Source organism: Neopelma chrysocephalum, unplaced genomic scaffold, assembly GCF_003984885.1.
Source record: "Neopelma chrysocephalum unplaced genomic scaffold, ASM398488v2 Primary Assembly neopelma1_59, whole genome shotgun sequence".
Taxonomy (NCBI): Eukaryota; Metazoa; Chordata; class Aves; order Passeriformes; family Pipridae; genus Neopelma; species Neopelma chrysocephalum.
The window spans coordinates 23,551,008-23,564,009 of NW_020897714.1; the positions used below are offsets into that span (position 1 = coordinate 23,551,008).

Sequence of the window (13,002 nt, forward strand, 5' to 3'; positions counted from 1 at the left end):
TGCTGCTGTGACACTTCTCTGTGCATACCACCAAGAGAGATGCTGTACCTAAGGAAACCTCAAGCAGAGTATGTCAAGCAGGCAGAAGGTCAAGACTTGCAAAGAACCAAAGCTGCTTCCTTATTTTTATAGTGACATAAGAGTTTTTGTTATATACAAAAATTTTAAAGAAAAAATAAAAGACGGAATTAAAAAAAAAAAAAGGACCTTGAGACTGCACCAACTTCTTCTCATGGTTTTGTTTTGGTTTAACCTCAGCCAGCAACTAAGCCCCACAGAGCCACTGGTTCACTTCCCCCCAGTGGGCTGAGGAAGAGAATTAGAAGAGTAATAGTAAGAAAACTCATGGGTTGAGATAAAAACAGTTTAATAGGTAAAGCAAAAGCCACACACAAAACAAGGAATTCATTTACTACTTCCCATGGTCAGGCAGGTGTTCCACCATCCCCAGGACAGCAGGGCTCTGGCATGTATGACAGTGATTTGGAAGACAAAGACCATCCCTCCGAATGTCCTCCCCTTCCCTCTTCTTCCTCCAGATTTATATGGTGAGCATGATGCCATACAGTATGGAATGTCCCTGTGGTCAGTGGGGGTCAGCTGTCCCAGCTGTGTCCCATCCCAATTGCTTGTCCACCCCCAAGCCTCCTTGCTGATGGAGAAGAAGAAAAGGCCTTGACTCTGTTCAAGCACTGCTAATAACGAAAGATAAATCCAACATAGAGCCCCATGCTGCTATGAAGAAAATTATCTGAGACAAAACCAGCACAATTATACAGACAACCAGTCTGTGGCACCCACTGAAGGAAAGGTGTGGGGTTTTTCCTTGTCAGTTGATCCCTGCTGTGTGTTGCTCCATTAGCTGTGTGGTGGTTGAAGGGCTTTCTAGAGAAGTAGGAAAGAGCATGGAGAAAATCTGAAGATTGGAAGTGTACAGCTGTTTTGGCTGTGAAGATGCATGTGCACAGTCATACAACTTGAATGGATCCATGGTGCTGCTGCAGCTGGAAATCAAACAAGTTCCTTCCTGAGGCGAGTGAGGCACTTGGGACATGAGCTGCTCCAGGGTCACATAAGGAGTCGAGAGCTGCTGGGACTGATGATCCTGGATCCCACTCCTTTGACATTGGCTCTAGTGCATGCATGCTCTTAATTTCCTTGAGTCAAGGAGGTAGACAAGGATGGTGGCAACTGCAGTGCTTGGAAAAGAAAAGCCTCACCATGAAGCAGACGTTGTAACAACACCTTCTGATTAACCTTCAATTTCCTTCAGTCTTCCTGCTTGCCTTAAATTTGTATTTTCTTTTTCTCCAGTTTTCCAACAGCAGTTCAGTAGCCAGCAAAATGGCAGTCACCGCATTTCCTTGGTCTTAGCTACTGGGACTTAACTGGTAAGCAGGGAAACTCCTCATTCCTCTATCAATGCAACATGCCAAGTGCAAATTGTTAATTTAAGTATATATAAAATCACTTCAAAGCATGAAGGAGGTGCAACTCCTTCCATTTTACAGACATAGGAAGAGATTAAGTATTGTGCAGGAGCCTCAGCTTTGATTGTTAGCAGAGTTGATAAAATCCAATGCACTGCATCCCAGGTTTTCTGTTGTAATTGTGGTGCCTTTTGGGCTTTCTCTAGAGTAGAAACTTTGAAGTGCATGAGAAGGATGTGCCATATAATGAATTGTAATTAAAATCTATTTTAAATTGCTTGTACGCTTAACACCTGCTCCATTTGTTGAAATTGAGCAGGAGGAAAGCATTCTCAAAGATGAGTGAAAGGAAGTGAAAAGCAAGTGAAAGTGGGATGCTACTTTACAGATGCTATTCACAGTAATTTGAAAACTGCCAAAAAAGACTGTGGAGCCCATTTTAAAAGGTGACTGGAGGCTCTCCCACAGGAGGGCAGTGAGGATGCACCTACTGACCATCAGTGGGACTTAGGCTCCTAGCTGTCTTTGGGGTTTTGAAAAATAATTATATTTTGTTAGTGAGTCACTAACAAAGGGTCTCATCCTAGTAGGCTAGTAGGCTTTTTAGCGAGATTCCAGCATAATGTAGACTCCATTTTTTGGTCCAAGTGTGGCTTTCGATTTGAGCTGCAAAGGAATCTGAAAGAAAAAAGAGCATCTTATGTACAGTTGTATGTGTTTGTTTCTGTGTGTATAACACCCCCATATACAGACAGACATTTTTGCTGGGGGACCAGTTCATACCAGGATTACTGCAGAAGCTGTAAAGTACTTGTTCTACAGTCAGCTGCGCTAGTATACTATTAAATAGAATTTACAGCCAGAGGCTGAGGCATTGGTTGCCCAGGTATACCGTAGATCTGAACAGGAAGAAATTAACTTTGTAAACTCCAGAGCTGCTGAGTAAGTGCCAGGTGCAATGTATATAGCAATAGGCATATACTAAAGTGCTGAGATCCTATGAAGTATGTACACCATTCTCACCCTCTATAAATCAAGATATTTTGGCTGTGGTGTTGTTATACCACTCTCCACTAAGGTAGGGCTGTGTAACCATTTCTTTTGTTGGAAAAATCATATATCTTGAATCACATTTTGATTAAAACATGCAGTCCAGGCCTCTTGTCCCTCTTTATTATGAAAGTGTCCCTAGCAGTTTTCTCAAATGAAGTCACAAAGGCAAATCAGTTGCCCTCTGTCTAAGATATACTGTCAACTCTTTCAAGTTGACAAGTGTGATCTTTAGCCTCCCTGCATGTACAAACCTCAGTCTCTGGGCAGGTCTTGAATTGAAACTTCTGCAAAATCCTCAGCAGAGTCATTTTTGTCTCCAACAAACCCATTTTCATGCCAATGCAGCCACGAGGTCCTGCCCCAAAGGGCAGATATGCAAAGGGATGTCGTTTCTTCTTGGCCTCCTCCGTAAACCTAAAGAGTGAAGAGATGGAAACCAGTTCAAGGAATGCTTTTTGCTCCTGATTCCACGATTTTCATTTAAATCTTAAAAGATGGTTATTTCAATTGGTCTTAATGGACTGGTCAGGAGAACTATTGACAGATTATGTCCTGACATCTTAAGTAAACAGATAATTGACTTACAGCCATCAGCCTTTGTCAGCTGGTGATTTCAGGAGAGGACATGCAGACGTGAGTACTACTTCCAGCCTATCTTTCATGACTTGCCTTCATTTGAGGACCATGCTCAGAAGAATGATAACTTCAGGTGCAGACATGCTAGGGTGATTAGGGACATGTCCCTCACACCTTTGCACATGTGAGGGAGAAATTACAGCTAAGAGGAAACTAACAGGCTGCAACCTGAACTAAATTGAATTAGCAACAGCATTCCTTGCTGAAGGTCAACAGGAATTGCTCTTTGAAGCTTGTAAGGGGAGATGAAATCTCATGGCATTGGACAGGCCATGGAAGATGGTTATTACAATTCAGTACAGCCCTCCTCTCTGCTCTTGGCCTAAAGAGACCAGTTCACAATTGGGAAACATTAAAATTGCACACGGTTCTGTTCTTTGAGCCATCTCAGTACCTCAGTCCAGCTGGAAAGACTGATTAATGTGTCAATCTGTATGCAGATCTGCATCAATTAGCTAGCTTTAAAATACTTGATCAGCCCATTAGAAATGAGCCTTTTTTTTTTTCCACGAGGGAAACAAAATTCCTATTTGAACAGCAGTTCAAAGGGAAAAAAAAAAGTAAAATCTGTTTGCCAACATCTGCAAAGATGAATGCCTATTGGATAAAATATGTACAGACAAGAATACAGTGTCTGAGTCAGTACCAGTTATTAGGGCCAATGCATAATCAACATGGTCAGGCTAATCCTGGGCTGTATTGAGTCACTACTCAGAGTGGTGCCTCGAAAGAAGCAAACCTTTACTGTGATGGCATTACCCTGGAAATCTACATAATCCTCCCACATCCTAAGATATTTGGAGCTTTTCTTGTACTACCAAACTACTTTTCCAGTTCTGTGCATGGATACAGGTTCTGTCCCTCATGTATGGGGTCATCCCCGAAAATCTCTCATCTCTTTGGATATAGTTTGCAAGAACTTCAGACAGCTAAGGCCCAGAGAACTCATGCAGGATAGAAAGAGATGAGATGTAATACAGGCTATTTTGAGCTTTGGAAAAAAATAATATTATGTATTTCCACTAATCCCATCTCCATGCTTAGATATCCTAAATAAGATCGAGTTACTACTCCAAAAAGTACTACAGAAGCCTGTAATTTGAGACTGAAGGACCATTAACTTATATACTGTTGCATATCCCATCCAAATAGGTTAATTCAATTCTTGCCTTGCTCACCCCCATATATCATTCTGGTAAATTTAAAGTCTTCCCTGTATTATTCCAAAGACCAATTTCAGAAATAAATATTAGGGGTAAAAAGGCTGTAGACAAATCATTTTATTTTTTGTTAAGCTCTTATTTTATAGTTCTTACTAACATTACCAAATGATACAAGCCAAGGAGAATGTTAGTAATTATACATCATTCCTCAGGAAGTTTCAAAACGGAATTAATCTCAGATTCATTACAAACAGCACTGTGTGAGTCAAAGGGACTGTAGCCCCCACTGTCCATTTTACTCCATAATGTGCTTTCATACTATCATTGAAGTGGTGAACAAACAATTAAGAAAACATTTGTAGATAAGCATTACTAAAAAAACCCACCCTAGACTTCCAGTTACTGCTAAGATTCCTCTCCAGCAAAATTTCTGGGCTTCTCTAACCCTGAAAATGCTCTTCTTTGTGGCCAAAAGAGCCTGACGGAGCATATGCCTAGATTTGTTCCAGAAGGAGCATTAGGCAAACCCACCTACACCATACATGTGTTGTCTTACTGGCAAAGATGGTTCTGGGCTGCCTGCCTCACACCCAGTTGTTTGTGGAGCAGTCACTTTTTTTACTTAGTAAACTTTTCAGTGTAGTGGTAGCTTAAAATGCATCTGCCCACAAAACAGCTTAAAAATATATCTGCCCACAAAACTGAACTGTGCTTCCACACAGCACCACATCAGCTGAAACTCTCCCTGTAAGCTCAACTCAGCATCTGTAAGATAGGGCATGGTACAAAACCACAACTTGACAGTGTCCCCCCACCAGCTGAAGGGAATAAATGCTCCATGTGAAAGTATGTATGTCTTGCCAAGAAAGAACCAAGGATCCTAACTTACAGATGGAGAGCAAATTCCCTGTGGCAGATGGGGTAGGCTCCCCACTCACAGAGGACCCACACCATTACAAGATTTCAGGTGAAAAGGGTGCTTTAAACCAGCCAAGACCTGGATGAGTTTCCCAGGTACATCCATGTCAGTGAAAATACTATTTCACTTCAGAATTTCTGCATCCAGAAGAGACATTATTCACAGTATCTGATTTGGAAATGGGTGTGAAAATCCATCTCACATTTCAACCTTGACCAAATCTCACACCCTCTGTGGGATGCGCCACTATCATCACTTGTCTAATTTGGTAGAAATAACATAATTTTATGGTCTAAATTAAACTAAATTCCACTCTTGGTAGAAATACTGCTTTGGATGAATACTGGGTGACTGTGACTGTGAAAGAGCAGCAGGATCTGGTGTCTCCACTGGACAGGCTGGAGTTCTGTGCACGCCCTAATGCATCAACCAGCATTTAACATTGATCTAAACAGGCCCAAATAAGGACTTCAATCTAAGAATGAAAAGCATTATTCCACATACCTCTCAGGAATGAACTTCTCAGGCTCTGGCCAGAACTCAGGGTTGTGGTGGAGGTGTCCAACTGCAGTTTCAATGACAGCCCCAGCTGGAATATGCTGCCCCAGCACTACACAGTCTTTAGCTGCTTCCCTAGTGAATCTGCAATGTCACATATCCCATATGATTAATAAAGGTTAAAAACACAGCAGGAGAGATCTACAAAAGTAAATCTCTTCAGCTGACCCTACAATTTCCAGAGTAACACTTTCTCAGTAGATAAATACAACAACTGTTGCTGATGCTAGTGTCTTCTCAGGTGTCCTCTCCATCTAGAAGCCCGTAGCTCCAGCCCAGACAGCTAATTTTTGCCCTTTTCAAAGGAAAGAATTTGTGACTATGCGCCATTTTCCAAAGCAATAACTGTTAAACTGCAACTTTACTGTGAATGTTGGATTTAGACTAATTTTTTATGAAAATTGCCGATGAGATGTATCTATCATCTCTAATTAAACAAGTACAAAGAATATGCTGGTATGTTTTCAGAAAAAAAAAGATACCAAATATAATTTTGAGTTTGTTTATTTGAGAAGCTCCCCTACGTTGGTACCTGAAACTCAGCAAGAGATGGTTTTAATATTAGGGCTAGGTGTTCTGCTGCAGCTGCCACTACAAAAATACAGCTAATTCATAAGCTTTGGAAAACCTCATTTCACATACATGCATCAAAGACAGCCATGATGTTAGCAAAAAACTTCTGCAGTTTCCTCCCACCCCCTGGTGACAGGTGACTGAGTAGGACTGTCCTTAGAAACCTCATTGTGACAAGAAGACTGAAAAAAGCCACCTGCCAAAGCCAAGCTTGGGTCTGTAAACCTTACAAAAAATTGTGTGTGGGCGTGCATGTGCGGTGGTAGGTTCTGATCTAGAACATTTGGTGCTTCGGTGGTCACTACAGATCCCAAATCAGCCCAGAGCCAGGTGCGTGCCCTGCTGTCTCAGTCTGGGAGCTATTCCCTGGCACCAGCTGCGAGCGCAGGGGCAAGACAATGTGCAGGAGCTCCCTTTCCTGCTTCCCACGCTCCGCTTAAAAAGTTGAACAAAGATTTCAGTTTCAGGGCTGTCAGTCTGGTATCATTACAGAAACACATCCTTTCCTTGCTGTCACCCATCTCTCTTTCTCAGACAAATAAATAACAAAGGCTCCAAACCTGCAACAAAACACTGGCATGCTAAAAAATGCATTGAGAAGCTATTCTTTTCATTCTTACACGAATTTGGTGATAGTGGAAACACAAGTTCTGCGGAAGAAAGTTCTCTGGATAGTAAGTTCATTAAAAAAAGAAAACCAACTCATTTTATAACAAACTTAGCTGCTACTGATTTTTCCCCTAACTCAGCATTACCATTGTCATAGGCAATTAACATCTTTCAGAGGCACTGGGCTGTCCTATCCATTCCACATCCATCAGAGTAAAAGCCAGGTCAATAAACAACACTGAAAATGCCAACCAAAATTTCAGAATAACTTTGTTCCATTCTCATTCTGTTTCCCATCCGACAAACATTAATTGTTTCCCAGTGATACAGACAAAACTCAAAGACCCCTGTTGCTTTAACCAGCAAAACAGTTTCTGCTTATGTACCATGTATAACACAGTAAAGCCCCATCACCTCATCCAGGAGCAAATATCTTTGATGTTTACTCTCTGAACAATCCTGCAGATGTCCTGCAGAAAAAAAATCTTGACTTCCAATCTTTGTGAACATATAGAAGAGAATATGATTTAAAGTTTTTCTATTTTAAGGTGCTTGCAATCACAGGTTAAATTTTTCAAAGGCTCTCACAGCAAGCTCAGCTTTGGCTCCTTTCCAGTCATCTGAATTTTTCCTCCAGCTTCACGAGAAGCAGTGCAACGGGCTGATCACTTTGAAAAGTTCCATTCCCTAACATTTGTATTTACGTTTGTGATAAGTCAGAACTTCATCAAACAATCTTCTGACTTCTTTTTCCCTTGTTTTCAGTTCATCAACATAGTAGAATTAGTCTTGTGTGAATCAGGACAAAACTTTCAAAAGTTAATGGATATTGCCATTAGTTTAGCTATGTTAGTATAATGCAGTACTAAGTGAAAATGTGCTGAAGTTAAATACACATGTAAAATACAGCTTTCTGGATGTGCAACCCTCCACAGATCAGGGCCTTAATGACCAACAAGCTAGGGCAGGTCTTTGGTCTGTATCTCTGAAGCCTGATGCACACAGAAGCAGCAGCATCTGGCTTTCTAAGGCCAGGCCTGCTTCAAAATGGCTCCATCCTCTAACCTTGGGGGATGTGGAGAATGGTGAGGAAGCAACCTTGGCCAATCTGCTGTAAAAAAAGCAGTTTAGAAATACCAGAATTAGCCAGCTTTCCTTCAATAGGCCACATTATATCTTTCAAATGCACAAAGCAGTATTGATGTTGGCACAGAGACTAGGAGACCATAGGTCTTCCAACAACAGATTTCCATTTCATAGAGCTAGGGAGCTATCCTGTGGAATCAGAAGGAAAAAAACCCCAGATACCTGAATGCAGGTGGGTACATGCGCAATGTCTCTGCAATCACCATGTCCAGATAAGGGAGTTCTTGTACATTTTGGTAATCAGGGACCATCTGAAAGGGCAGAAAGAAAGGAACAATTATATTTTCTCATATTTAAGAGCCAAACTCATCTCAGATTAGCTTTTAAATAATCTGTTTTTTACTGGGCATCTTTCCTGTAGAAGAACTCGATGTCTCATCTAAAACAGTAAATGATAAAATTATACAAAAATGTGGGCAGTAATTAAATGTGTGTATAACATTCCTTTCATCATCAAAATGCTTTGGTGCACAGCCCAGATGAAGATATAATAATAAATCAACTTGCTAGGAAGTATTAAAAACAGGGCATTACACAGAGCATTAATAGCTACAACAGAGCTATTGCTTTATACATGCACCAAAATCTGCACAGGACCCTTGTTTCTTCCCAAAGACAAGAGCACAGCTCACACTTTGTTCACAAGAAACAGCAAGTCCTGCAGTTACTCTTGCTGATGTTGGAACAAACCCTTTGCCCCTTCCCAGTTATAGAAATAAAGCAAAGAGCTAGTGCTGCAATGCCTGTGGAGGGGTGGAAATGGCACTGGAAGAAATGAGTAGCCCGATGAGGAACAGCAGGCAGTGGTAAATTGCTCTGCCAAGAAGGGGGGTGCTGAGGTACAGCTCAAATCCCACCTGGCAGGACTGCAATAGTGCCTGGTTAGAGAAGCCTGTTTCCTCCTGCGGCCACCCCTTGTTCAATGCTTAATTCTGCATGGTGGTCAATGCCTGAACCTACATTTTCATAAGTGTACAAAGCCGCCCAGCCCTTGACAATGAGTGGTAGGCACTAAAACCTGAATAGGGCTGTAGCTCAGAAGACTTTTCCCTCTGACTGGAAGCGAAGAGACAATGAGAGACACAAAACCGCGGGTGCCCACCAGCAGTAGTGAAAGAACTCAGCACATGGATAAACAGGGAATTTCTTCCAATGTAACCTTCCTTGGAAAGAGGACAGTTTCCCTGTCTTATTCAGTGCTCTCAGCAGAGGGCAGCCAAAGAACATCGAATAACCTCATCAGGAAAGTGGAGTTTTGTTTTAAATTAGAGCATCTCCTAAAGACTGACACAGAGTAAATTGGAGAAAAGCACAGACGTCAGACTAGACTAAACCTTTTATGAAGATTTGGGGCCCCTGCCGTTCACAAAGGGGACTGGATTCCATCCTTCCTTTATTTACTACAGCACTTTTCATGTATAATGCATATTTTATTGAATTTTCATGCAAAAACATATGGTACATACTGAAAATACTAAGCAGAGAACAACTCCAGATGGTATGCAGAAAAGGCGTACAATAGAACAAGGATACCTTGCTGGATTAGGGTATCCCACTTATTCAGCACTAAGCCACCATGCACCATTTCACATTAGCTGATCTTTTCTAGGAAGGAAATAGATACATTCTATTATCCCCATTTTTTGGCTCAGGAAAGAAAAGCAAAACCAGAGAAAGTAATTTGCACAGGCTGAGCAGAACCAGCATGTTTGCTCTTCTCTTAGAGAAAAAGATGCAACTCAGCTTGTCAATAGATGAAATATTTTGTCAGTATATGTCGAATATCATCAATACAGGAAGTATGGACTGCCCTGACAGCCTTTTTTATATTGCAGTGGTGCCTGCTAACTCAAAGCTTTGGCTTAGGTCAATGATTATCAGACAAAGGACTAGGAGACTAAAAGCCAAAAATGGCCACAATGGCATGAGAACCATGGCTGAAGGCTGTGTGAGGAACTGTGCTCCAATAATGTAGATGGCTAAAACCAAAGACAGGAGGATGATTTTTTATCATCCCTGTTTTGCAGAAAGAGGTCTGAGGGCTGTGTAACTTTGGGGGGCTGGAAGGAGCAGGAGAATCAGTAGCAGAGGCTGGAAATGCAGGTTCAAATTTCAAGCCTTCATGGCAAAACCACCCTTCTCCATGCCCACAAAGATGGTCCACTCTTTGATGCAAACGCGTGCTGTGGTGGGTATTCTTTTATTTTTTCTGCTAGTTTTACAACTGCCTTTCAGAACCTTCCTCTGCTCTTTTTATACTGCTCTCCTGCATCTTTTTGAATCCTGGCTAAGTATCTGAGTCCTGTCTCTGCAATCCATCCTGATTTCATGGTCAGGTTGGCTGAGGGAAGAGTTCAGGCTCAGAGAAAATGAGTGGTGGAGCCAAGAGCACACCAAGATGTGTTCGATTCTCTGAACCATGCTCTTTCCACTGGGCCTTTCTGTCTCTCTCATAATCCCTCTACTTACTTCTGGAGTCAATAATTAAGATAATTATATGGTAACCTGATATAATAAGTAGCCACTAAATCAAACCATACATCAGCAAATAATATAACACTAAATTACTGGAGCTTTGACTTGCTCTTTCAAATAGCTTCTATACCTTCAGGGGATTAGCAGTTCAGAAAACAAAACAAAGGTGTAAAAACAGCTGATTTTCCTTAAAAGAAAATTCCTTTTGCTTACATAAAGGGGGGTCAGTCAAATGGCAGCAGAGTGAACTCTGCTATCGTGAGCACAACAGACACATCGGTCATTTCCTACATCTGATGCAACTTAATTATTGGCACTTCCATGCTTTTAGCATCAAAGTAGCTGGACCTCATTTAGTAGTTGTTTGCAAGGTCTGACCTACAGCTGCGCAAAGTACACACCAGCCAAGCATCTCTATTTAGGAAGGACAGTTTTTGCTTTTTTTTCCCTTTCAAAGAAAATATTTTCCATTTGTTTTTCCACTCCCTCTCTTAAAAATATGCCTTTAGCCAAGCACATTTCAAAGGAACGTAAATATGTTTTCTCCCTAAATGTCCCTATTTATATCTATCAACTGCTGGCAGGTTTGCTGGGGTGAGGGTTGGTGTTGTGCAAACATGTCACTTTAACCCCCTGCAAAAAAAAAAACCCTGCAACAACAAAAACTATAAATTGCCTTGTACTGAAGATTAGGTATTTTTTTCACTAAGAAAGATTCTTGTCTTTAACAAGTAGAGATGGGGTGAGGGAAAGACGTTGCATATAGTAAACCATCCTATATTTTAATTTTGCAGTCACTGCTTTGCACATCAGTTTTTCTTATGCTTTGCACAGCCTTGTAGTGTCTTTTCCTTTTGATGTGGAAGTGAATGGCCATGTAACATCTTGCGGTGTTTCTCTGCACGCGTGTTTCCCCAGTTTGATTTCCAGAGGTGTGATGGTACACCCTCACCAATCCCAGACTGTTTAATCACTTCTGAGGGCCAGAAAACATCCAGTTTGGCTGCAAACTCTCCTTTATGACTGACAGAAAATCACAAGCCTCCATTCCTTAGAAAAAGATGGAAAATTAATTCTTCATCCCACAGAGTACCCTGAGGTGAAATACCAGCAGTGATTATAAAATTGCCTATGTGCTACGATGATGACACGTGTTTTAATCCCCATATAAATTCCAAGAGAGATAACTACCTTCAGATCCACCTCTGCTTTTCAGTATTGGTTTTAGCATTTTCTAGGCAGGCAAACCTATTTTTTACCACCACCCTCAGTTAACTTTTAATTCCTCAATGAACAGCAAGGAAATACAAGTGCTGACAGGAGCGGTCTGGCCAATCACTCTGCTGCAGTTTGAGATGTTACTGTTCCCAGTTGCTCGCTCTTCTTTGCTGGCTGTGGTTAGCATCACCACAGCCAAGTCAGCAGAAGGGAACATATGCCTGCACCTCAGTTGCTTCCATACAACGTCCAGAATGAACCAATCTTCAGTGACAGTTGAAGATGAGATACTAACTTTTCCCCAAGTAGCTGATGAGTGAAGCACAGATCATCCTCCTTTACTGCCTCTGTTTTGGGAATGGTAATCCAAAGTACACATCAGTGAATAAGAGATTTCCACTTATCCTATTAGTCATGGTCTAGTAATGCTCAGTATCCAGAAATGAAAAAAAAAACCAGAGAAAATTTTGTGTAGCTGACAGTGTGACATGCACCTGAAATCAATTTGGAAGCAGCAAAGTCTGCAAGACCACATTCCTCATAACAAGTGCTGCTGAGTCATGGCCTGATACTGAACCAGCTGAGGTTTCTGAGAAATTGCAATTCAAATCTGATGCCTCATGGGCAGGTGTGGCTGTGACAAAGTCCATGTCAGAGAGATGATGTGCAGAGGCAGACCATGAGTTATCTGTGTAGGCATAGTCACATGGTCCACATGGGCTCTCCCTCAAAATGTAGACTTTGGATAGCAATAGGATAGGAGTCAAAAACAAGCCAGCATCACCCCCGATTTCTCTCACCCACCCCGCTTTCAAATTGCCAAAAGAGATATTCAGACAACAGCCATTCACAAACAGGTCAATAATGTTTCTTGATCAAATGGATCAAAAGTTGCTGATAGATCAAGGAATCTAGCTGGAGTTTTGACCTCTCTTTGGTCACGTCTAGGAGCTGCTATTCCCCTAATAGATCTAGAGTTTGTGTGCCTCACTCACGTTCTGAGAGGGGAAGAAATGCAAGAACGGGAAGTACAATGTCAAACTAGGGTTGCCCCATGACAACCTTCCAACAACCATATCAAGAAAGGAAAGGTTAGAGCCAGGACAGCACTCAAAATGTAGATTAATAAAAAAAGGGTTGGGATGGTTTAACAGAAACCTATCTTTTACTTGCTTAAAGAAAGCTTGTCTCATGTTTTACCACTTCTATGACACCATGCTGG

General features: G+C 41.5%; 1 protein-coding gene across 9 annotated transcripts in view; it reads right to left on the bottom strand.

Moving 5' to 3' along the window:
• Positions 1 to 219: 219 nt before the first annotated feature.
• Positions 220 to 13,002, bottom strand: part of TBXAS1 (thromboxane A synthase 1) — a 248,880-nt gene continuing 236,097 nt past the window's right edge. For all 9 annotated transcript variants that reach the window (XM_027680497.1, XM_027680495.1, XM_027680496.1 and 6 more), the window contains 4 exons: positions 8,250 to 8,338; positions 5,706 to 5,843; positions 2,735 to 2,897; positions 220 to 2,108 (listed from right to left, as the gene is read on the bottom strand). In XM_027680497.1, coding sequence (XP_027536298.1) covers positions 2,034 to 2,108; positions 2,735 to 2,897; positions 5,706 to 5,843; positions 8,250 to 8,338 — 465 coding nt within the window. In that variant the 3' untranslated portion in view covers positions 220 to 2,033. The remainder of the gene's footprint in view (positions 2,109 to 2,734; positions 2,898 to 5,705; positions 5,844 to 8,249; positions 8,339 to 13,002) is intronic.